Here is a 25312-nt window from a genome sequence, read left to right on the forward strand (position 1 = left end):
AATAATAATGATAGCTACTTTGTTGAATTTGCTCCCACTATTACTAATAAAATTGATTATGCTTATGTGGAGAGTAATAATTTTATGCATGAGACTCATGATAAGAATGCTTTATGTGATAGTTATATTATTGAGTTTGCTCATGATACTACTGAAAGTTATTATGAGAGAGGAAAATATGGTTGTAGAAATTTTCATGTTACTAAAACACCTCTCTATGTGCTGAAATTTTTGAAGCTACACTTGTTTTATCTTCCTATGCTTGTTACTTTGATCTTAATGAACTTGTTTATTTACAAGATTCCTATGCATAGGAAGCATGTTAGACTTAAATGTGTTTCTAATTTGCCTCTTGATGCTCTCTTTTTCTTCAAATACAATTTCTTGCGAGTGCATCATTAAAATTGCTGAGCCCATCTTAATGGCTATAAAGAAAGAACTTCTTGGGAGATAACCCATGTGTTATTTTGCTACAGTACTTTGTTTTATATTTGTGTCTTGGAAGTTGTTTACTACTGTAGCAACCTCTCCTTATCTTAGTTTAGTGTCTTGTTGTGCCAAGTAAAGTCGTTGATAGTAAGGTTCATACTAGATTTGGATTACTGCGCAGAAACGGATTTCTTTGCTGTCACGAATCTGGGCAAAATTCTCTGTAGGTAACTCAGAAAATTATTCCAATTTACATGAGTGATCCTCAGATATGTACGCAACTTTCATTCAATTTGAGCATTTTCATTTGAGCAAGTCTGGTGCCCTTTTAAAATTCGTCTTTACGGACTGTTCTGTTTTGACAGATTCTGCCTTTTATTTCGCATTGCCTCTTTTGCTATGTGGGATGGATTTCTTTGTTCCATTAACTTCCAGTAGCTTTGGGCAATGTCCAGAAGTGTTAAGAATGATTGTGTCACCTCTGAACATGTGAGTTTTTGATTATGCACTAACCCTCTAATGAGTTTGTTTCGAGTTTGGTGTGGAGGAAGTTTTCAAGGGTCAAGAGAGGAGGATGATATATTATGATCAAGGAGAGTGAAAGCTCTAAGCTTGGGGATGCCCCGGTGGTTCACCCCTGCATATATCAAGAAGACTCAAGCGTCTAAGCTCGGGGATGCCCAAGGCATCCCCTTCTTCATCGACAACTTATCAGGTTTCTTTTCTTGAAACTATATTTTTATTCAGTCACATCTTATGTACTTTACTTGGAGCGTCTGTGTGCTTTTGTTTGTGTTTTTGTTTGAATAAATGCTTGTGTGGGAGAGAGACATGCTCCGCTGGTTCATATGAACACATGTGTTCTTAGCTTTTAATGTTCGTGGCGAAGGTTGAAACTGCTTCGTTCATTGTTATATGGTTGGAATCGGGAAATGCTACATGTAGTAATTCTAAAATGTCTTGAATAATTTGATACTTGGCAATTGTTGTGCTCATGTTTAAGCTCTTGCATCATATACTTTGCACCTATTAATGAAGAAATACATAGAGCTTGCTAAAATTTGGTTTGCATAATTGGTCTCTCTAAGGTCTAGATAATTTCTAGTAAAGAGTTTGAACAACAAGGAAGACGGTGTAGAGTCTTATAATGTTTTCAATATGTCTTTTATGTGAGTTTTGCTGTACTAGTTCATCCTTGTGTTTGTTTTAAATAACCTTGCTAGCCTAAACCTTGTATCGAGAGGGAACACTTCTCATGCATCCAAATACTTGAGCCAACCACTATGCCATTTGTGTCCACCATACCTACCTACTACATGGTATTTCTCAACCATTCCAAAGTAAATTGCTTGAGTGCTACCTTTAAATTTCCATTCTTCACCTTTACAATATATAGCTCATGGGACAAATAGCCTAAAAACTATTATGGTATTGAATATGTACTTATGCACTTTATCTCTTATTAAGTTGCTCGTTGTGCGATAACCATGTTCCTGGGGACGCCATCAACTACTCTTTGTTGAATATCATGTGAGTTGCTATGCATGTTCGTCTTGTCTGAAGTAAGAGCGATCTACCACCTTATGGTTGGAGCATGCATATTGTTAGAGAAGAACATTGGGCCGCTAACTAAAGCCATGATCCATGGTGGAAGTTTCAGTTTTGGACAATATCCTCAATCTCAAATGAGAAAATTAATTGTTGTTACATGCTTATGCATAAAAGAGGAGTCCATTATCTGTTGTCTATGTTGTCCCGGTATGGATGTCTAAGTTGAGAATAATCAATAGCGAGAAATCCGATGCGAGCTTTCTCCTTAGACCTTTGTACAGGCGGCATAGAGGTACCCCTTTGTGACACTTGGTTAAAACATGTGCATTGCGATAATCCCGGTAGTCCAAGCTAATTAGGACAAGGTGCGGGCACTATTAGTATACTATGCATGAGGCTTGCAACTTGTAAGATATAATTTACATGATACATATGCTTTATTACTACCGTTGACAAAATTGTTTCTTGTTTTCAAAAACAAAGCTCTAGCACAAATATAGCAATCGATGCTTTCCTCTTTGAAGGACCATTCTTTTACTTTTATGTTGAGTCAGTTCACCTATTTCTCTCCATCTCAAGAAGCAAACACTTGTGTGAACTGTGCATTGATTCCTACATACTTGCATATTGCACTTATTATATTACTCTATGTTGACAATATCCATGAGATATGCATGTTACAAGTTGAAAGCAACTGCTGAAACTTCATCTTCCTTTGTGTTGCTTCAATGCCTTTACTTTGAATTATTGCTTTATGAGTTAACTCTTATGCAAGACTTATTGATGCTTGTCTTGAAGTACTATTCATGAAAAGTCATTGCTTTATGATTCATTTGTTTACTCATGTCATTACCATTGTTTGGATTGCTGCATTCATTACATGTGTTTACAATAGTATGATCAAGGTTATGATGGCATGTCACTCCAGAAATTATCTTTGTTATCGTTTTACCTGCTCGGGACGAGCAGAACTAAGCTTGGGGATGCTGATACGTCTCCGACGTATCGATAATTTCTTATGTTCCATGCCACATTATTGATGATATCTACATGTTTTATGCACACTTTATGTCATATTCGTGCATTTTCTGGAACTAACCTATTAACAAGATGCCGAAGTGCCAGTTCCTGTTTTCTGCTGTTTTTGGTTTCAGAAATCCTAGTAAAGAAATATTCTCGGAATCGGACGAAATCAACGCCCAGGTTCCTATTTTGCCCGGAAGCATCCAGAACACCCGAGAGCCGCCAGAGGGAAGCCCTGGGGGCCCCACACTACACCCTGGCGCGGCCAGAGGGGGGGGGCGCGCCGCCCTATGGTGTGGTGGCCCCAGGCCCCCTCCGAGGCTGCCTTTCCGCCTATTTAAAGCCTCCGTCGCGAAAACCCTATCACAATTGACGAAACCCACAGAAACCTTCCAGAGCCGCCGCCATCGCGAAGCCAAGATCTGGGGGACAGGAGTCTCTGTTCCGGCACGCCGCCGGGACGGGGAAGTGCCCCCGGAAGGCTTCTCCATCGACACCGCTGCCATCTCCACCGCCATCTTCATCACCGCTGCTGCCCCCATGAGGAGGGAGTAGTTCTCCATCGAGGCTCGGGGCTGTACCGGTAGCTATGTGGTTAATCTCTCTCCTATGTACTTCAATACAATGATCTTATGAGCTGCTTTACATGATTGAGATCCATATGATGAGCTTTGTATCGCTACTAGTTGTGTGCTACTCATGTGATGTTATTAAAGTAGTCTATTCCTTCTGCATGGTGTAAAGGTGACTAGTGTGTGCACCGTGTGGTTCTTGTCGCAGGCTATGATCATGATCTCTTGTAGATTGTGGAGTTAACTATCATTATGAATTTATGATAGTATTGATGTGATCTATTCCTCCTTCATAGTGTAATGTGGACAGTGTGTGCACTATGTTAGTTCTTGGTTTATTTTGCAATGATCTATTATGCTCTAAGGTTATTTAAATATGAACATTGAATTGTGGAGCTTGTTAACTCCGGCATTGAGGGTTCGTGTAATCCTACGCAATGTGTTCATCATCCAACAAAAGAGTGTATGTAGCACATATGAGAAAGAGTTATTTATTATGCGATCAATGTTGAGAGTGTCCACTAGTGAAAGTGTAATCCCTAGGCCTTGTTCCTAAATACTACTATCGCTGCTTGTTTACTGTTTTACTGCGTTACTACTGCTGCGTTACTACTGCTTGCTTACTGTCCTGGGCAAAGCACTTTTCTGGTGCTGTTGCTACTTATTCATACCACCTGTATTTCACTATCTCTTCGCCGAACTAGTGCACCTATTTGGTGTGTTGGGGACACAAGAGACTTCTTGCTTTGTGGTTGCAGGGTTGCATGAGAGGGATATCTTTGACCTCTTCCTCCCTGAGTTCGATAAACCTTGGGTGATCCACTTAAGGGAAACTTGCTGCTGTTCTACAAACCTCTGCTCTTGGAGGCCCAACACTGTCTACAGGAAAAGGAGGGGGCGTAGACATCATCCAACACTTGGGGCTTCCACCTATATAATGAGGGGCATAGGAGAGGGGGCTGACCACCAGAAGCCCATAGCTTGGCCGCACCCATAGGTGGCCGGCCACCCCCTCTCCCAAACCCTAGCCGCCCCCTCTCTCCTCCTCTTCTCCCGCACGCTTAGCGAAGCTCCGCCGGAGATCTCCACCGCCACCGCCACCACGCCGTCGTGCTGCCGGATTCAAGGAGGAGCTACTACTTCCGCTGCCCGCTGGAACGGGGAGAAGGACGTCGTCTTCATCAACACCGAACGTGTGACTGAGTACGGAGGTGCTGCCCGATTGTGGCACCGTGATCAAGATCTTCTACGCGCTTTTGCAAGCGGCAAGTGATCGTCTACCGCAGCAATAAGAGCCTACTCTTATAGGCTTTGGAAATCTTCAAGGGTTAGTCTTGATCATCCCCTCGTTGCTCCCGTCTTCTAGATTGCATCTTGGCTTGGATTGCGTTCTCGCGGTAGGAAATTTTTTGTTTTCTATGCTACGAATCCCTACAGCTCGAAGGGGCAAGGCGAGGACGGCTATGTGTAGGCGTCGTCCTGGCGATGCTCAAGGTGCAGCGGGCGCAGAGAAAGGAGGATGGGATCGATCGGGAGCCTGCATCGAGTGCGGCAGTACACGCGGCCGAAAGCCGATGAGGACGATGGCGATGGTGCAGGAGCGAGCTATGGAGGTTGTCTAGCTGCTAGAGGGTGGTGAGGAGATGCTCAACGCAGTGGTAGCCTTTGCAGGGGAGGACGAGGGTGCTCGATCGCGCGACGTATTGGCGCGTCCTAGAGCGCGCTCACCGCGTGCCTGGCGTGCAATGGCAAGGTTTTGGACGCGGCTCTCCTGGCCAATGCCGTGCGCGCGCGAGTCTTGGCCGTGCACCGTCAGAGTCCTTGTGCAGTATAGATGCTCCAGGACAAGGAGGTGATGAGAGAGGGAGGCCAGAGAGATGGTGGCCAAAGGTGGCCGGCATGGTACTGTATGGAGCTTTTCTCTCCTTTTCTCCACTTTAAACGAAGAGGGCAAGGACTAGGCTTGATGCAGGGGATGCAGGAGAAGCTAATCATCACGATTTAAAGTTGGTTTAGGGTAAAATCCATCGTGTAATAGAGGGTAACACAATTCTGGAAGTTTGCCCACCAGGTGTTCGACACAATGGCCGCAAGAACACTTTTGATGAATTTTGGAATTCTTTTTGGTGCAACTCAATTATATAATTAATGTGATAGAATGGTGGTGGTGGTGTTCATTTTGGAGTTGATTTGCAAAGTTTCAAAAATGGGGTCATCTTCACTTTGTTTCAAAGTCCTCTCTTGTCATCTCTATTCTGGTCAACCTGGTCAAAGTTAGCATGGGTGGTCAACATCAAAGTTGTTCACTTTGACAAGGTCTTGGATGACGTGGCAAGTGTTGACCAAGTTTGGTTTAAGAAAAGTTCAAACCAGAGGGGTAAAGTGAGGAACATTTTATAAAACTCCAATTCGACCATTATCATATGTATGTTGGTTTTGAGATTTTCTTTGATTCAATTCTGGTTCCTTTGATGCATTTGTGTTTGCATATGTTATATAAGTATTCTACAACCAATGGATCAAGCAATGGTGGCCTTTGGTGATGATTTGCAAAATTGGCCTTATGTGTATGTGAGGGTATTTGGCCCAATTTTGTGTTTCTTTGATTTCTCTCCAAATGAGGAGCTATGATCTTGAATTAGGGTTTAAGAGCAAGTGATCAACATATCAACACTCATCATGGCAATTTCATAAAAGAAAAGCACACTTATGCATGAAACTATATGTGACACTATATGCATAGAAAAAGTTTTTGTTTGTTGCAAATTTTGAGTCTTTGAATTCTCTCTCTTTATTTTATTTGGTTGAAAACTTGGGTTGTTACACTCCCTCATCCTATGCGTCGTCTTCTTGAATCACTGCTCTGCTCACGCCTCAGCCATCATCGCCAACTCAACGACAGTTTACCATGTTACCGTGCATTCCCTCACTTCAACTATGAGTTGTCTATCTCAATATTCTTGCTTTGGGTTTGCACTTCATGTCGTGCCTGATTAGAGCATGTTCCCTCCATGTGATAATTTTTTGTTGTATATGCATGATTACTTGATTAGGTTGCAGGTTGAGTTCTATTCATTATATCCGCACAACAAATTTATGCTACCGATCTGCTGTTGCTGCATGTTCATATATCTCATTTCCTTATCAAATCTTGCGGCCATCCTTACTAATAATAGAGATGTTGCCTTTTGTAGTTCCTCTTTTTCGGACCTGAAACTTTGAACAAGGAGGAATGTTCCCATCCAATGTAAGTTTTTGATTCCTATGTTCAGCCTTGGCTCTATTTTGGTGCAGAATATGGAGTATTTTTCTTTGTAAAATCAAATTTCACATCTAATAAAATAATTTTGAGGCTCCGAGTTGGAAACTTTAGTTGAGTTTTCATTTCAATGTACTGAATGCAGGAGACAACTTAGTAGATATCAAATCTCCTCTGATGATTGGTATTGTGTTGCAAATTCTTGATGTAAATCTCTTCAAGGGCATTTGAATAATGATGCTCTATACAATGCTCAAGTTAATTCATCTGGTTTCTCTTGTCTTCATGCTTGAGCAGAGCATCGTGTGTCCCTGCCATGAATCTTCCTCCGGTACATCATCTTTCACTTCCCTGCTCGTTTCTTCAACTTTCTAAGTGCTCATCCATCTCATCTGGTGCTTATGTTCTGTAGATTTAGCATTGGGAGTAGTATCAACTCTGGATGATACATGTGAAGAAGGCGGCACGAAGTTCCTGGAGATGGCGGGAGAGCAAACGAGAGAATTAGCGGTGTTCTCGGTATGTGATCCATCCTCTATTTTCCTCTCCCCTGTAGCACTATGTTTTGTTGCTACTCTGTGTAATGTTGCTTGCTCAATGTTGTGGCTAAACAATAGTATGACTCCCATGTTGTTTTATCTTCCTTTTTTTTCTTGTGCAGTTTTAAACAATAGTATGATTCTGTTCTCTCAAGTTAGTTTTTTTAGTGAAGCTTATTTAACCATGGAATTCACTCTTATTTGGATTTCAAACTTGATTATGAACCCCTTTGTTCCACTGGTTAAATCAGCCTAGAAAGCCTCTTGATTCCAGGAAAGATACTCTTGGAGCTCCTTTGTGTCCTTGCAAATTTGTTTATGCCCTTGCAAAGATGTCCTCACAATTCCGCCTTTGTTCAATAAATATATATTTTTTGTATGCATATAACCAGGCATTTGTTCATGACCGTTGTGTGATTTCGATTCAAACCAAGCATGACGGTGACGGAGCAGCTGCAGCACAAGAGTTCTGGAATTTTGTGATTCGAAATGGAAGTGTAGGCACTTAGAGGTTATGACTATATTGCTGGAACAATCTGAAAGATTCACCATCTATTGCTATTGCGTGACCATATGCACACGCAACAATGCGACCTGGAAGTGCCACCACTTTGACGATGGCCTTCTTGTAGGTAAGGCCCTGCTCCTCCTCTCTATCTTAAGGTTCATGTACATTAAAGTAATATATGATTGTAGACTAACATAAAAGAGTTACTTGCTCACAGAGATGCTGGTAAACCTTGTTCATGGTTATGAAGTGTTTCAAATTTACTGTCATGTGTAACTTTATTTGGCTCAAGGTTTCTGATCCTTCTCGACTAAAATAGTCATAATGCTGCTCTGAACTTATATACAAAAGCTAATGACACTACAATGCTGGTAAACCAGGCTTCCATATATGTCCAAGTTCTATTTTTATGCTAGGAATTTCCACAAATTTGCTTGACATGGAGGTGTCAGTTTCACCTATATGTGCCTTCTCATGTGCTCGTTACTGAAATTTTTTTGGGAATTTGTGGCTGGGATGCAGCCTTGGTATGCTTAATTTATCTTTGTTGAGTTGGTTAATGTGGGTAGCTGATAATCCGTCTGCAGATTGAAATTAGTTAGGACCCAGAATACTGATTTCTCTTGAATATTTTTGTTTAGAAAGACTCCATCATGCTAGGGCAACTGGTATTTATGACCGTGTTGAGTAAAAAAAATGATTGAGGGTGTGTGCTACAAAACATTGGTGGCAATAGAACATAATACATATTTTTGTATTTCATATATACCTGCAAATGGTTGATAACAATTATATAACAATAGTTTGTTTCTTTACACGGCTTTGCTATAATAAGGTAAAATTTACCCATTTTATTTATTGCTCAATTTTCATGTTTACCACCGGGCATGAACATGTCAAGTCATTGGAGCTAACTCAACATAACTTTCAGCTACCACATGTCATAGAGCTTGCCTCTTTTGGATTCGAGCTTCTTCATTCTGCATAATATATAGCGTACAAAAAGAATATAGTGAGGATAATTGTTAGTGCAAATGAATGAGTTGAGCTACAGACTTAATTACATAAATAAATCACTTACAGGCAGTAGCAACTGATGATAGATTTGTCGAGGGCGTCTTGATTGAATAACTGAAATAGTTCTTCTAACTCAAGGTTTATCTCCTCCTTCCCCCGGAAGTAATGCTCATCTCTAAGATACACCGTGAGGTAGCGATCACCCCTTCGACAGGCTTGCAAGTACCATTCATGCAACCTTCGCATCTGAGTCCCTAGACGCGCGAGCTGGCCAGGTTTGACGAGATCATGTCCGTATCTATACTTGTTACCGACGACTTCAGCCGTAGGAAAGTAATCTTCGTACTGAACATCTGCTCCACAACCTCTAGCTTCCCGTTCGATCATCGATGCCGTCTCTAGATCATCATAGGAATGCACGATGAAGTGGGGTACCGACTGATTATCATGTTGCCCAAGCTGGGCAATTTTTCTCTCTTTTCTCGCTCTAGAGGACTGTCCAAGAGAGCGGTCGTAATCACTTGACAACTCAGCTTTCTTTAGTCTCGTCTCGGCAAAGTGCTTCACTGTATGCGGTGGAATAAACAGCTTCGGAGTCTTCTTCAGCGCAAGAAACGCCTTTTGCTCATCAGTCTGCTCATATGGTAACAACTCTGGAGTCTGTGACCTCTTCGGAGCTGGTGATCTCTTCGGAGCTGTAGGAGGTGCCGCGGTTAGCTTCCTCTTTTGCTTAGGTGGAGGCGGCGGAGTCTCCTGACGAGGAGGAGGAGGCGGCGGAGTATTCTCACGCGGAGGAGACGGCGAAGTCTGAGGAGACTGCTCATGCACAGGAAAATCATCATCGCGCAGAGGAGAATCATCACGCGGAGGAGACTACGCAGGCGACGGAGGCCGCGGAGGAGGCGGAGAACGAGATGGAGGTGTCCTGCTTGGTGGCTTCTCACATGGAAACACAATGTTCTCCGTCCGCCATTGAACGGTGGTTCTACGGGCTTCTCTCAGTTCTTTGATTTCCCCATCTTCCCCTGCAGGTTGTTCAAGGACCAACTGCTCATAATCTCTCATCACTTCATCCACCATCACAACAGCAAAGTCGTCTTGGACCGGATGGAAATGGTAAGTCCTTGTAGGTAAGAGAATGCCGACTGCCTCCTTGAAGGATAGGTTGAAACATTTAACATACAGCTCACAAGGACGGCTCTCAGTGAGATCATCCACGGGAGGGGGGGGGGGGGGGGGGGGGTTAGCGAGGAGGCTCGACCACCTGGTCATCATCATCCTGCTGAGTGAAAGCCACGCTAATTCACAAGTTGGCGAGAATGGAAAGACTAATTCACAAGTTGCACAACCATAAGTTATCTCAGGTATATAGGCTGAAACCTGATGCCATTAATTTGACAATACCAACCGCTGTTGCACATGTTCATGTCATAATATGCACCTTGTTTTCAGGACTAGAAGAATGGGTGAACTATACTGAAGCTGTGGATGTCAACATGAAGATGTCAAATTGCTGATTGTCAAATTAAAGCATATACATGTTTTCAAAGTTGATGGAAATGAAATCCTGTAGTTTCAGTTGCCATAGTGGAATGAGTTTTGTAGGTTGAAACTGTCTAGATTCAGTTCTTGAATCTTGAACTTGAGTGATGTTTTGAAACGGATTAATTGAATGATATGTTTCCTGTACAATCATGAGCTACTACTCATCATATAATGCATGAAATGGGAACCTCAATTCATGTTTGAAAAATGCCTACAAGTGTTTTAGAGGCATTGTTGTATGATGCCTGGAAGTGTTTTAGAGGCATTATGGCATAGTGCTTGGAAGTGTTTTTAGAGGCATTATGGCATAGTGACTGGAATTGTTTTTAGAGGCATTATGGCATAGTGCCTGGAATTGTTTTTAGAGGCATGTTCAGGAAGTGTCTGAAATTATTTTTAGAGGCATTTTTTGAAAGTGCCAACAAAAACATTTAGAGGCATTGCTCAAATAGTGCCTCAAAAAATATTGTAAGGAAGATTTGAAAGTGCCTCCAAAAAATCTATTTTTAAAGGCATTTTCAATAGTGCCTTAAAAGATCTATTTTAGGGGCACTTTCAATAATTCCTTAAATGATTTTTCCCTACACCATTTGATACAACACTTTTTTTTATTGCCTTCAAAGATTTTCAAAGGCATTTTGGCTATTTTTTAAGGAACTTTTTAGTGCCGCTAATAATTAACTGTGGTGTAGTGTATGGAAGTTGAAAGGCCGTGGCGTGTAAATAGATGGTTGACTACTCAAAGAGGTGAAAAAAGGAGTTGACATGTATAAATAGAGGATCAAAGGAGTGTGCGTCGATGTGCTGCATTATGCCTCCTCACAGGATTAATATAAGCATGTTTCATTGTGAACAAATCTTCTGCTCGCTGGATTCATAAAATTTGTATAGGAATTATGCAGAATTTAATCTTATAAAAAAATCTACATGAAATGTTTGATTCATAGAAACATATCCTACAGGAAGTAACCATTTCGCTTAGTGAAAAACTTCAAACGGAGGCCGTTAGTGTTTTAAATTTCGCTTGCACTTTGTTCTTCACTCACCAGATAACACATTTTTTTCAAGATTTTAACATTCTTGCTTAATGGTAATCATATCTTTTCCATTCATACAACATGCTGGAGTACCATCAACACAAAGAGACTACATGATCTGGAAATTTTGAAAATTACAAAGCTGCCTCAGAGCCTATAATCTCGATCAATGATCTACACGGAGAGGGTGGACGTTGTGTGAAGCAGCTGGTACGTGCACATACATGATGCTGGAGGTACGTAAGTACTTAGGAGACTAACACTAAGACGCGGTGCTGAACATGTCTTCGGAACCGGGAGCAAGTATAGTCCACATGACATCATTGGCCAGTGAGGATTGGTTGCCTTGGATCTTCATAACCTCGTGGAGGGTATCCCTCTTAATCTTGTATAGGTTGAACTAAAATGAGGAAAAGGTTAGATACAAATCTCAATCGGTGGAACTGCAGGAAATGAATATGTGTAAGAAGATAACCTTTGTGAGAGGCACTTTCAGTCGGGCTCCATCATAATGTCTTGCAACGTGGATGATTGCTAATCCAGACTCTTCCCTGCGGAAAGAAGAATGAAATTAATTATAATAATCATGACCATATCGTAATTGGACAATATAAATTTGGAGTGGCAGAAAATAAAATCTGAGTTGTTTTCGGACCTTTTGAATCTTGTGCCGGCTACGGATGGGAAAATAGTATGGCAAGGGTCCTGGGGTGTTGGCCATCCAGCATAGAATTCATTTAGACATGCAAGCAATGCTTGGTGCAGCTTGGACGCAATGAACTCCAGTTGATCTTTTTTTCTCCAAAGTGGGTACTGATCTACCGGCTGCAGGGTCAAATACATGGATTTCCCTGGCCTTCATGTCCCACATTAAGAGAATCCAGCCATCCTCGAGAGGTACGGATGCGAGAAACTGCGAAAACAAGTTCAGATGAGGGGTGACTGTTTGTGTAGATAATTTGAAGACTGCTAGTGCTTTGAAAATGCAGTACCATCTGGCAGTGTGTGACATCATAAGGTATGTGCTCCCCAACAAATTGTTTCTGAACAGATACAGTGTGCAAGTAGTCTGCGTCGGCAAGGGCAAGAGCCTGCAGAGAGTATATAGGTTGGCCAGGAAGAAAAAGATGTCAGCGTGGATGCAAATTGCATATTGATGCGGGCAAAGGTGTTCTTACAGCGAATTCAGGTTCTAGCTCGTGTTTCCAGCTTAGGTGAGGTACTCCATTGCTTGCAAGCTGGTCAGCCTGAGCGTACCGCCTGGAGACAATTGCGAACAATTCATGGTCCATCGTTTGATCACCAACTAATTGCTGCTGGAGTGTCTTGCCGTGTATTCTCGCGACTCGTGGTGTATGGTGAACTATGTATACCCTGAGTGCAACATGCAAGATGTTAGAAAGATGCATTAGCAGGAAAAATGAGAAAAAACGAGAAGCAAAATCAGTTAGAGAGGAAGAGAAGACAAGCCTTCCCAAGTCTTCAGCGGAAGCTTGAGAGAAATGCTTCTGGAGTTGCTCACCAACTGCTATTGGAGGAGGATAAGGAACAGCACCTGGGGTCCATGGATTAGTGATGAAACCAGTGTGGAAAACGTATTGTCGCTTGTGCAGTGTGGTTGTGGTTTGACCAAATATAGTAAATACCCCAGTGTCTGGCATGTCGGCATACAGCGGACAGAGATTTGGTGCTCCTGGGCACCAGTGCTCCTGCCTATTTTAGAAAAAATAAAAACACATTTATGTGTTTCAAAGAAATTAGAAAAAAATCATGGTGTAGCCAATGAATTGTCCCACAAACGTGTAAATTTTTAATTTCAAATACAAAAAATTATGGGCTATACAAAAATAACAAACGTGTGGATCTGGGTATGCATATTTCAAATCTCCAAATTTCAACAGATTTTGTCTTTTTTATGTAGTCTACAATATAAAGAATTTCATATTAAAATTTTACACGCTTGTAGATCACGTCATTTATTATGTCTAGATTTATTTTCAGATTTTTTGAAACAAATATGTATGATTTTTGATTTTTTTTAAACAGCAGCTGGTGCCCATGAGCCAAATACAATTTTCGGCATACAGCTCACTTGTCTGTGCAAGTAACTTCTTTGCCCATTGCGAAATGGAACGGTGGAACAAGGATGCAGGATTGGAGCTCGACTTCTGCTTAGTTAAGCTCTAAGCGGTGCGGGTTGGGTTTGGGGTAGATTTTGGGATGAAGATTTCTTGCTCCCGAGCTTCAGTGCTCCTGGTTAGTTTAAAAAATTCAAAATCATATTTGTGAGTTTTAAAAAAAATTGAAAAAAACATTCGAATGTAGCTCATGAATTTTCCCACAAACGTGTAAAATATCACTTTCAAATATTTTGTATCCTGAGCTGTACAAAAATAACAAAAATGTAGATCTGTAGAAGTATGTTTGAAATCTCAAAATTTTATCAGATTTGTCATTTTTGTGTAGCCCATAATACAACAAATTTAGAGTCACGATTTTACATGCTTGTGGGATACAACACTAACTATGTGCCGAATTATTTTCATATTTTTTTAAAACTTTTAAACCATAATTTTAAATATTTTTTAACGGCGAGAGCACTGGTGCTCGAGAGCAAATGACACTTTCCGTAGATTTTGCCCATTCTAACCCTTATGTGGGCGTTTTCACTCGTTTTGTTATGGTGTGATCAAAATTCATATTAAACGGACGCTAACTTCTGACGAGTGGAACGAGGTCCATTGTCAGAGGCTTGGGCCGAAGCGGACGCTTGAGAGGAGGGGGGGGGGCTTAGCCCCCCGCGGTACGGAACGATGGCACCGACTATATATACCTCGTTATTTGGATTTTTCCTCTCTGTGTTGGAGGGGGTTCTCCTCCTAAGCATAGCATAGTTTTCTTTCTAATGTACGTATTATGTGCTGATCATTCCCCATAGTGTGGTACCTTATGACCAAGAACCTCTCCCTACAATGTTGCCTTGCTGGGCATTTTTAACGTCTGTGCCAACGTAACTATTCATCTTTTCATGCCAAGCCACTTGAAGGATCTCCACAGTCCGTGATGGGATCGAGGCAGACAACTCCACTCTATTGTGGACAAAATTCAGTCGTGGGTGGTCTCCGAGGTAGATCCCTTTGGGATCTGAGGCAGGCCCCACGCGGATCAACCACTACCGCTCCCCAGGGTTGCCAGGCACAGGGATCGTTTGTGCGCACAAAATTCTAATTTTTTTTACACTTTAGAATAGTTTTTACGGTGGAAGGAACATAAGCACATGCAATCAAATGTGCATTTCCGGGGAGTACGTTTATTTGGCTCCCGAGTTACGTGGGGTTCGTTACAAAAACAGAATGTCCTATTTAAAAGTTTTGGAATATTTTATTTTTCTCTATAGATACGCACTTAAGTGGTTAACATCTCCATAAGTTTTTCTTAAATAATACTATATATTTTGGTTGCACAAAACAACATGATTTCGCTGCTTATAATTTTTTGTCTTGATCACAACTTCACATATATGTTGAATAATTTCATATGCACATACTAGACATGTGCATGTTCTTGCATGTTTTGTTTTTGTTTCAGATTTTTGTAGTATTCAAAATGAGGCTTTCAAGTTTTTAAAAATGAGCTACACATAGGTCAAGATCAAAAGGGAACTTTCGGATGGGGACGGCTAAGCATTTATTTTAAATAAGGCAAAAGATTTTTCATTTTCATTTATTAAGAAGAGTTTTTAGAAGTCCTTAAAACCACATGAATGTCCGAATTCCAACAACAAAGGAACTACTCTCGAGGCATTACATTACTTAGCATTTTTGCCCCTGAGGCACCACATCGCCGCTTCGTCCTTGATCTTGGAGACATGCAAGCATGGTGAAAGTTATTGATTGATTCCGGAACACCCGAGCATGGTGAAAGTTATTGATTGATTACAACTAGGATATAAAAAGAGGAATAATAGGTTGTGCGGAAAGACGGGGTAGTTAATTAAGAAGGAACACTATGATAGCACGAACCACAAAATTAACTGAAATCGCTACAATGATTTGTATAAATGAACTAACATTTTGATGTACATCATTATTTACAAGATTAGTAGTTATTATTTTTTGAAAAAGAATAATACAATATTCTAACTGAAGGAGAAGGAGAGTATTGTAGGCACACTACACTCTCCAGAATGTAGCTATAAGCTCTTATTGCCCCACATAGTCGTCTGGACTGCTATAATATAGTGTTCGATCATGAAGATAAGATCTACTCTGCAAAGCTTTGTACTTGAGTGATGTCAACAAATTCATTTACTCCACTTGTCAACAAAAACCTGCAATTAGGAAGTAAACAAAATTACTCAACGCATGTAAACAAAGTGAAAAATTGAAAACCTGTAGATAGCTGGTGTGGATTGTGTACCCATCAAAAATACTCCTTGCCATGGATTTGCAGCCACCAGGAACACAAGACTGCATGTTTAGTGCTATATTGGGGTTATGCACACTTTGGAGAATGTGAACCCATTCTAGTCGTCTCTGAGACTCGTCGTAAAATTTTGCCCTGTTTTTGCAAATTGATGAGAAACTCAGTTCAACGTGTCTACGCTCTATCCAATATTCAAAGGAATCAATTTCTGTATAAGAAAAGAATTATTCTTGAAATAAAATGAACTCTGAATGTTGATGCAGTAAAAAAAATTCTCAAATAAGAACGACGAAGGGAAGTTAATATCAAGAAAAGAACACAAGTTGCAAGCAGCAACATACCTGTACATGTACGCATCAACATCAATGGGATGATCGTTGTTGTCCACAAGGCATCCCTGATCAACGGAGCAGTCGCCACAATCATCGAGCACCCAACCGTTAAGCTTCCCTTCCTAAATCATGTCAAGAAACAGAGGCACAAACAACGCTACATCAGAATTCAGAAGAATATACTTATTGTATATTGGAGTAGATCTTTCCGTTATTCGAATAAGTGATGAATCATGCAAGTACTACTAAATTGTTTGAGAGACGCACCTCGATGTAGTTCTTGAAAGTCTCGACTGCTTGCACGCCCCGTTGTTTTGCATTCTTGGGTTCGCCCACGATGTCCATCCTAAACAACACGGACTCGGCAGGCTCCTCGAGATCCTTGATCAGGCTCCCCACCCCTCCATCTAGTCCTGCCAGCCTCATCCGGACCATCTCGATGATAATCTTCACCACCATGTACGCGCCGTCGTCGAGGAAGTAGTTCTCCTTGAGCGCGCCGTGCCCGGTGGTCTCCATGCATCATGACGTATCCGGACATACTCAGTCCGCCAGTATGGATGGAGCAGTGGCGGCGGATGGGGCGATTTACACAAAAATAACCCTTTGTTGAAAAAAATGCACAAAATGACCTTTCGGGCAAACTATTTCACGCCTCTAACCCTTTTGTGTGGCATCCTTCGCAAGGACGTCACACCTGTCTATGTGGCGCCCGTGGAAGCGGCGCCACACATTGTCGGCAGACAAGCTCAAGCCGCCACGTATGACAGAATGTGTGGCGCCCTTGCGAAGGGAGCCACACAGAAGGGTGTGGCGCCCTTGCGAAAGGAGCCACATAAAAAGGTGTGGCGCCCTTGCGAAGGGAGTCACATAAAAGAGTTAGAAACGTGAAATAGTTTGGCTGGAGGATCATTTTGTGCTATCCTTATCCAAAAGGGTTATTTGTGTGTAAATCGCCGGCGGATGGAGACCGCGAGCGTGCACAGCTGCATGGTAATCCGCACGTGTGGCGTTGACGAGCGTCTCCAGGGCAGTGGGACCGATCGGTGCGAACGTGGGGACTCGGGTGGCAACAGCGGCCGCCAGGATGGATGGAGACCGCGAGCGTGCATACCACACGCCAGGATGGACTTGTGAGGTGCGACTTGGTCTCCTATCTCCCTCAGCCAGCTGGCACCATGCATTCACACGCCACTCCCACGCGCGGCGATTTACACAAAAATAACCCTTTGTTGCAACTATAGCACAGACTGGCCCTCCGGGCAAACTATTTCACCCATCTAACCCTTTTGAGTGGCGCCCGTGCCTGCGGCGCCACTCTCCTAGCCGACGTGGCGCCCTCGATGCTGAGCTGGTGCGCCGATCCGATGTGGCAGGATGTGTGGCGCCCGTGGGAGGGGCGCCACACTACTCTTTATATATAATATCTGTCTAGAGATAATAGAAGATTGTGGTAGCTCAATTGGATGAAGCCTTTGCTTCCCAATTCTAGGTCATGAGTTCGAACCTTCGCACCACCCGAAATTATTTTTATTTTTAAAAATTATGCTAGACATTGTAGTATGTTTAAAACATGAAATCTAGCCTCGTACTGTTTTGTAAAGTTTTTTTATCTCCTCGTACTGTGGGCATGGCGGCGATGGCGTGCCCTTGCCCGGGGCCTCGGTTCCCGTACCCGCCACCGCGAGCCGGGGCAGGGATGGCCGTGCGCTGCAAGTGCCTGCGGGCGGAGCTCGGCGCGGGGCTGGTCGAGTCCATGCGGGCGTCTTCGCCCACGCACACCAGGGCCGCCGCGGCCCTCGCCGCCAGCGTCGACGAGGAGCACGCCGCCTGGATGGTCCGTTCACTGCATGCCGCTTTCTAGTGTTTATACCGATAGAATCTTGCACTATCTTCTTGGTTTTACATGTCTCGCTAACACAACGAATCATCTATGTGTGCGCGTGCAGGCGAGGCACCCATCGGCGCTTGGCAAGTTCGAGGAGATCGTGGCGGCGTCCAAGGGGAAGCAGATCGTCATGTTCCTCGACTACGACGGCACGCTGTCGCCCATCGTCAATGACCCCGACGCCGCCATCATGAGCGACACGGTGAGCCTGCCAATTAACTATGTCTCCTCTCCCCTGTCACACTCTGCTCCCTAACTTCACTTACCATGCACCTCTGCTCATCTGCGCGCACGTTATTAACTTCCAACGATGAACGAACCTGCAGATGCGGATGGCAGTGCGCAGCGTCGCCAAGCAGTTCCCGATGGCGACCGTCAGCGGCCGGTGCCGCGACAAGGTGTTCGAGTTCGTCAAGCTGGCGGAGCTGTACTACGCCGGCAGCCACGGCATGGACATCAAGGGCCCGGCCAAATCCTCCGTCGGACACGCAAAGTCCAACTCCAAGGTGAGCTAATCCTCCTCGATCTCCCCCATGACATGCATCGTCGTTCGAGCATGGGCGCGAGTCAGTTTTATTCGCACGAATATTCTGACATGATCACAAGCTAAAGCCATATACCTTTTATCTTGCAGGCTAAAGGAGTTCTGTTTCAGCCAGCAAGCGAGTTCATGCCCATGATCGAGCAGGTACGCATCTTGGCTTCGACCTCACAACCACATCATCGACCCTAGCTAGCTACCCAAACCGTCACTTTGTTTACATCAGCTGTTCTTAAATTCTGCTACTCGATTTGTTCCTTCAATTTCCTAAACACGATGATAATGATGGCGCGTGCTTGTTGCAGGGTTGGGCAGCGGTGGCGGAGACGGTGAAGTCCGTGGTGCGGGAGTACCCGAAGCAAGAGAAGATAAACATGCACGCCCCTTGCAATTCTAGTTTATTCAGTTTGCAAGCAAGAGATCGATGATAAAAAAAACTCTACAAAACAGTACGAGGCTAGATTTCATGTTTTAAACATACTACAATGTCTAGCATAATTTCTAAAAATAAAAATAAATTCAGGTGGTGCGGAGGTTCAAACTCATGACCTGGGATTGGGAAGCAAATGCTTCATCCAATTGAGCTACCACATTCTTCTGTTATCTCTAGACATACATTATATATAAAGAGTAGTGTGGCGCCCCTCCCACGGGCGCCACACATCCTGCCACGTCGGATCGGCGCACCAGATCAGCGGCGAGGGCGCCACGTCGGCTGAGAGAGTGGCGCCGCAGGCACGGGCGCCACACTACCATGTGTGGCGCCCATGTGAGGGGCGCCACACAAAAGGGTTAGTTGGGTGAAATAGTTTACCCGGAGGGTCAGTCTGTGCTATAGTTGCAACAAAGGGTTATTTTTGTGTGAATCGCCCCCACGCGCGCGCACACAGCCAACACGAAGCAGATGACTCCTTGTTATTACTAGTATTTCCTTTTTTCGGCAATAATTAATCCGCGTAATTAGTTAACAGTATAATGGAACTAATAGGACCTTCTCACAGCGATCTGATGTTCTCAGCCTTTTGATCAGAGGATCTAATGATCCAAAATGCTTTTACCGATCCTGAGCAGGCATAGCGTTCCAGAACCACAACATTTGATCCCGTTAAAAAGGCTTTTTCTCGTTTCACAGGCCCATTTTCGTTCTAGGGCTGCTACTTCCGAAATTGTATTAGGCCGCACCACACCGAAATCGTTAAAAAAAGGCCGACCTTCGCGAAGGGAAGGCAACTCGCTCCGCATGCGACAAGTGGCGCGCTGTGGTGCCAGAAAATCCTTGAAAAGTGGTCTCCCTGCTCGCCATGTGTCGCAAGGGAAAAGCAAGGTGGGGATGGGGGAGGAGAGAGAAGACTGGGTTGTGTCAGTTTTTCCCTTTTTCTTCTAGATTCGTTTTTTCAAAATGAAATATCTTGAGAACCGTAAGTCCAAATTGAAACCGTTTTCACTTTTGAGATCCTCGCGTCGAGATCTTCAAAACTAGATCCCATGTTGATAGGTTTGGAGATACTTTTTTTTCGTACTTCCAATAATATTATGATTGTATATGTGGTGTGTACCTAAGTGTACTCGTGTTTGAACTGATAAGTACTTCTGTTTTTAGTGTATTTGGTGCAATTTTTCCCTTTACTCGCTAACTGTACTCGCCCGTGTGCGGGACTGTACCTGTACTTACGCGCGACTGTACCTGCTCGTGTGCGCCACTGTACTTCTGTACATGTACTTGCTTGTGTTCATGACTGTACCTGCTCGTATGTGCGTTTGTACCTGCTCGTCTGCGTACTCGCTCGTATGTTTATCTGTACTCGTGTGTTGTGCGTGACTGTACCTGCTCGTGTGCACGACTGTACCTGCTCGTGTGCGTGACTGTACCTGTACTCGCATGTGTGTTCAACTGTAATCGTGTGTTGTGCGTGACTGTACCTGCTCGTATGCATGACTGTACCTCCTCGTGTGCGTGACTGTACCTATACTCGCATGTGTGTTCAACTGTACTCGTGTGTTGTGCGTAAGTGTACCTGCACGTGTGCGTGACTGTAGCTGTGTTTTGATATATAAAAAAACAAGAACATACACTTGTATGTAATTTCTTTTCTAGCCCAAGTAATGACTAGGTTGGCCCAATTCTGCCTTAGCCCAAATCGCTAGTAGGACTACAAGGAGAACCAAACCAAAAGTAACGAAGTCAGCCAGGCCAGTTCGATCGTTTCCTCCAGAATACGTTCCGTCGCCGTCTTTTGGTCTACTCCTTCTGGTACAGGCGAACGGCAGGTCGGCAGCAGCAGCACGGGGCGCCCACGCCGGGCACGCACAGGCAGGGGCGCCTGAAGCTGCAGGCTGCAGGTTAGAACTTCCTTGCTCAGTTACTTGCCAATTCGCCATCGCAATATCGGTTGTAAATTTCTGATCCTTTAGGTCTAAATTTAATCTGTGCGAATTGAGGGGAAAGATTTGTTCATCTAGTTGACCATTTTCCTAGTTGGAATCTTAGCAACAAAAACCACTTGAAATATATCTTGTTGAATCACTGATTGAGTGATTGTCTAATTCATCGTATCAAATCTTCGATTTCAGAAAATGCGGAGGTATTTGATTAAAAGGCCAAGCCATGGGACTGCGACAAGTACCAACACCGGGTCAGAAAACGATGTGCAAAGCCCTATGGAGGCGAGCCACAATACTGAGTCGGAGAATGATGTGCAAATCCCTAACATGCAGCAAGATCCCTCTCCTAATGTAAATGAGTTTAATCCGGATGATATTGTTTGTGATCCAGCTCTTAGAAGGCAAATTGCTTCATATTCTCCAGCAGTTCAAGATCAAGTGAGGAGGGCATACATATTAAAGGGACCTACCCAACCAGTAGTGAAATATCTTCGTACCGATGGAAGGGCATTTTCCCAATCTTGGTTCAAAAGGTACAATTGGATTGAATATAGTGTGTCCGAACATGCAGCCTTTTGTTTCTATTGCTTCCTCTTTAAGAATCCTGGAAGATCTGAACGTTTTGGTTATGATGTCTTCACCAAAACTGGTTTTAAGGATTGGAAGCATGCCTATAAAGCTTTACCGGAGCATATTGGTGGTGTGGGAAGCGATCACAATAATTGTGTTCTCCATTGTGATGCTTTGAAAAATCAAAACCAAAGTGTGGCAACTAAATTGGCTAGAGTCACGGATGAATCAAAAGAGCTATATAAAATCCGTTTGACTTCTTCTCTAGAGTGTTGTAGATATCTCATGGCACAAGGTTTATCTTTTCGTGGCCACGATGAATCATCCACTTCTTTGAACAAAGGCAACTTTCTAGAGATGATTGATATGTTGAAAGATGGCAATGAGAAAATAAGAGATGCTTTTGATCGCGGTGGAAGGAACTGTCAAATGACTTCCGGTGAGATACAAAAGGATCTTGCAAGGTGTTGTGCGGAAGAAGTCACCGAAGTGATTATGGGAGACCTTGGTGATAAACAATTCTCCGTTCTTATTGATGAGTCACGTGATATATCCGTGAAAGAACAAATGGCGGTAATGTTGAGGTTAGAAATTGTCTTTTGTTTCATTTATTAATTTTCTATTATCTCCGCAAATGCCTTAATATAATAGTTATCTTTTATTTCTTGTAGGTACGTGAGCAATGAAGGGAAAGTTGTGGAACGTTTTCTTTGTCTATATCATATCAAAGATACTACATCAGAGGCACTAAAGTTAGCTCTTATTATGATTCTTGATCATTACAAACTTCCAATTTCAAGGCTTAGAGGGCAAGGATATGATGGAGCTTCAAACATGAGAGGTGAATTTAATGGCTTGCAAAGAAAAATTCTAGATGAGAACCCATATGCCTTCTATGTGCATTGTTTTGCTCATCGTCTGCAGCTTGTAGTGGTCGCTGTTGCTACTTCTTCTTGCTCATATATTCATGATTTTTTTTTAGTATGTATCACTGATTGTAAACACAACAAGTTCATCATGCAAGAAGATGGAATTATTGATGGAAGAAGCCCACAAAGCCATTTTGGATAAGCTTGAGAGGGGTAAATATCTACAGGAAGAGGTTTGAATCAGCAAACTAGTCTTGCTAGACCTGGAGATACTAGATGGGGTTCACATCATAAAACCTTGCTTCGTTTGGACGGAATGTGGGAACATGTGATAAAAGTACTAAGCACGGTCGACGGAAATGGGCGTAATCCGAATAGTGCTGCGGGTTGCATCAAGAAGATGGAGCGCTTTAAATTTGCTCTCGTTTTGAAGCTTATGTTGAAGTTGTTGGGTATTACAAATGAGCTTTCACATCTCTTGCAAAAAAAAGATACAAATATTATTCATGCCGTGGAGTTAGTTAATGATGTCAAGTTTCGGTTGGCCACCATTAGAGATAGTGGTTGGGATAGTCTTTTTGAAGAGGTCCAACAATTTTGTACTTCCAAAGGTATTCCGGTGCCAAATATGGATGAGGAAATACCGGTTCGAGGTCGCTCAAGGCTAGAGGGAAGGACCATCACCAATCTTCATTATTATCGGGCTGAAATCTTCTATGTGGTTATCGACAAAATATGTGTTGAGATGGATCATCGCTTTGGTGACACAAATAAGGAGGTACTTTCTTGTTTCTCATGTCTTGATCCCAAGGATTCTTTCTCCAAGTTCAATGTAGAGAAGCTTTGTCGTCTTGCTGAAATTTTACAGTGAAGATTTCTCTAATGATGATCGTACAATATTGAGGGATCAACTTGAGACTTACGTTCTTCATTTGAGAAATCATGCTGCCTTTTCGACTTGCAATGATTTTGAAAGTTTGGCTGCAAAAATGGTAGAAACGGAGAAACACTTGGTATTTCCATTGGTTTACAAGCTCATTGAGTTAGCTTTGTTTGCCGGTGTCAACGGCATCTGTTGAGAGAGCTTTCTCGGCAATGAAAATTATCAAGTCTAAGTTGCGCAATAAGATAAATGATGATTGGTTTAATCACTTGATGATATGCTACACTGAGCGGGAGATATTTAAATCACTTGATGATGTAGTAATTATTCGACGGTTTCAAGCCTTCAAGAATCGTAAAGGGATTTTGCCGAGGCGTCATTAGTATTTGAAAGGCAGGGACTCTTGAAAGGTATGTACCATACATTCTAGTGTGAGAAATTATTTCCAAGACTATGAACTACTATTTCTTACATTCATTTTTAACATTGCAGGTTTCATTGTGGGCGTCTAAATTAGTGAGCATTTGGATATCTAGAATTTTGTTTGTCTAGTGAACAATTATTTTAGCTTTTGTGTTTCCAAACAACTATGATATATGGTTCTCAATTTAGTACTTATATTTTAATTATATATATCGAAATATGCGGTTGCGATTCTCGTTTTTTTTTGCTTAGCTTATGGTTCGCCCAGGCTTCAATTTTTTCCTGGTTCCGCCACTATTGTACTTGATTTTATCAGAGCTAGCTAGCTACGCACGCGGTAATACGTACTTGCGCTGGACGGGATGCTAGCTAGCTATCGCTACGTACTCGCGCGGGATGAGATGATGCTAGCTATCGCGCGGAGCGCGTACACGCGCGCGAGATCGGAGCATCGCGTACTCGCGTGGCGTACAGGGCACGTACAAGCCTCGTCCTCCGTCTTCCTTTCGATCTCCCATTGTTCGTCAGCAATTTTGGATTGCTTTCCTATTTGCCCGACATTCTCTTTCTGTAATGTCATGGAATTCTTTATTACCAGCCAATTGACTTACAGTGGTTCGTTTCAGGGGTTGTCATGCTCATTCGTTTGGGAATTTTATTCGGGAACTGCTCGGAGAGAGTGTATGACCTTCATCTGCGACAACATGGCTGCTAGATAGGTGAATTCGTTTATGCAACTGTAGCTTAATTAACTCATATGTTAGCTAATCTCCTGTTTCCTTTAATTTTTTGGTGTACTGTTACTTTGTACAACTTGTTCGATTTCTTATCTCTGATGAATAATGAATTTGCTTGCTGCCTTTCCTTTTCCCGTGCCGCAGATTAACCTAGGACCAGGTCATGCAGACAAGTTCAGACCCCAGCTTCAGGAAGGGAGGTTATGCCTTGTTTCAAGGTTTCTTTGTGCAATAAGAAAATAACATGTTTAGGTTTGTCGATGCAAGGTTTCTGATGAATAGCACACATTGGATAAAGATTCAGGTCCAGCATGAAGTACCGACAGATTTGCAGGATACACATATTTTCTGACTGGATTTCACCAAATGCATGGGCTTCTTGGCAAGACAAAATCATTTATAGGTCAGCCATGCACACTTTATTTGGGACATCTTATTTCCCCACTTGCAATGCTTCATGAATTGACTAACTCTAATGCCAACGATTATATGTTACATCACCATATTCAGATGTACTTGGGATTGTCTGTGCAATTTCAGGCTACCTGGCTTCCCTAAAACTATGAAGAAGTACCTGCAACTAATGGATACGGAGTAAATTGATCTACTCTATGATCATTTTCTTTATAAGCTCATTGTTGTTATCCTAACATGTCTTTACTTCCAAAACAGACTGAACCTGAAGATGGCCAGTACTCCAACTCCGTTGGAACTGAAGAAATGACATTGCGCTCCCTATCTTCTAGAGGTGTGTCCACCTCTGCCTATGGTAAGTAGATTAT

The 25312-nt window shown here is 42.7% G+C and overlaps 2 protein-coding genes and 1 long non-coding RNA gene across 3 annotated transcripts; 2 read left to right on the top strand and 1 right to left on the bottom strand.

The window, feature by feature from the left end:
• Positions 1 to 15509: 15509 nt before the first annotated feature.
• Positions 15510 to 16756, bottom strand: LOC127315420 (uncharacterized). The gene is made up of 4 exons (XM_051345910.1): positions 16505 to 16756; positions 16247 to 16359; positions 15900 to 16040; positions 15510 to 15810 (listed from the first exon to the last, which is right to left on the bottom strand). Exons 1-4 carry the CDS (start codon positions 16754 to 16756, stop codon positions 15744 to 15746), a joined length of 573 nt encoding a protein of 190 aa, XP_051201870.1. The 3' UTR covers positions 15510 to 15743.
• A 1111-nt stretch (positions 16757 to 17867) lies between these two features.
• On the top strand, positions 17868 to 19215 carry LOC127315421 (probable trehalose-phosphate phosphatase 7). The gene is made up of 5 exons (XM_051345911.2): positions 17868 to 18074; positions 18187 to 18327; positions 18452 to 18631; positions 18760 to 18813; positions 18972 to 19215. Exons 1-5 carry the CDS (start codon positions 17868 to 17870, stop codon positions 19092 to 19094), a joined length of 705 nt encoding a protein of 234 aa, XP_051201871.1. The 3' UTR covers positions 19095 to 19215.
• Positions 19216 to 20754: 1539 nt separating this feature from the next.
• Positions 20755 to 24010, top strand: LOC127313719 (uncharacterized). Its single transcript, XR_011749338.1, has 4 exons — positions 20755 to 21006; positions 21238 to 22202; positions 22290 to 23780; positions 23863 to 24010. It is a non-coding gene; the product is annotated as an uncharacterized lncRNA (long non-coding RNA).
• Positions 24011 to 25312: the final 1302 nt, after the last annotated feature.

The sequence above is a fragment of the Lolium perenne genome, chromosome 7, assembly GCF_019359855.2.
Source record: "Lolium perenne isolate Kyuss_39 chromosome 7, Kyuss_2.0, whole genome shotgun sequence".
In the NCBI taxonomy this organism is placed as follows: Eukaryota; Viridiplantae; Streptophyta; class Magnoliopsida; order Poales; family Poaceae; genus Lolium; species Lolium perenne.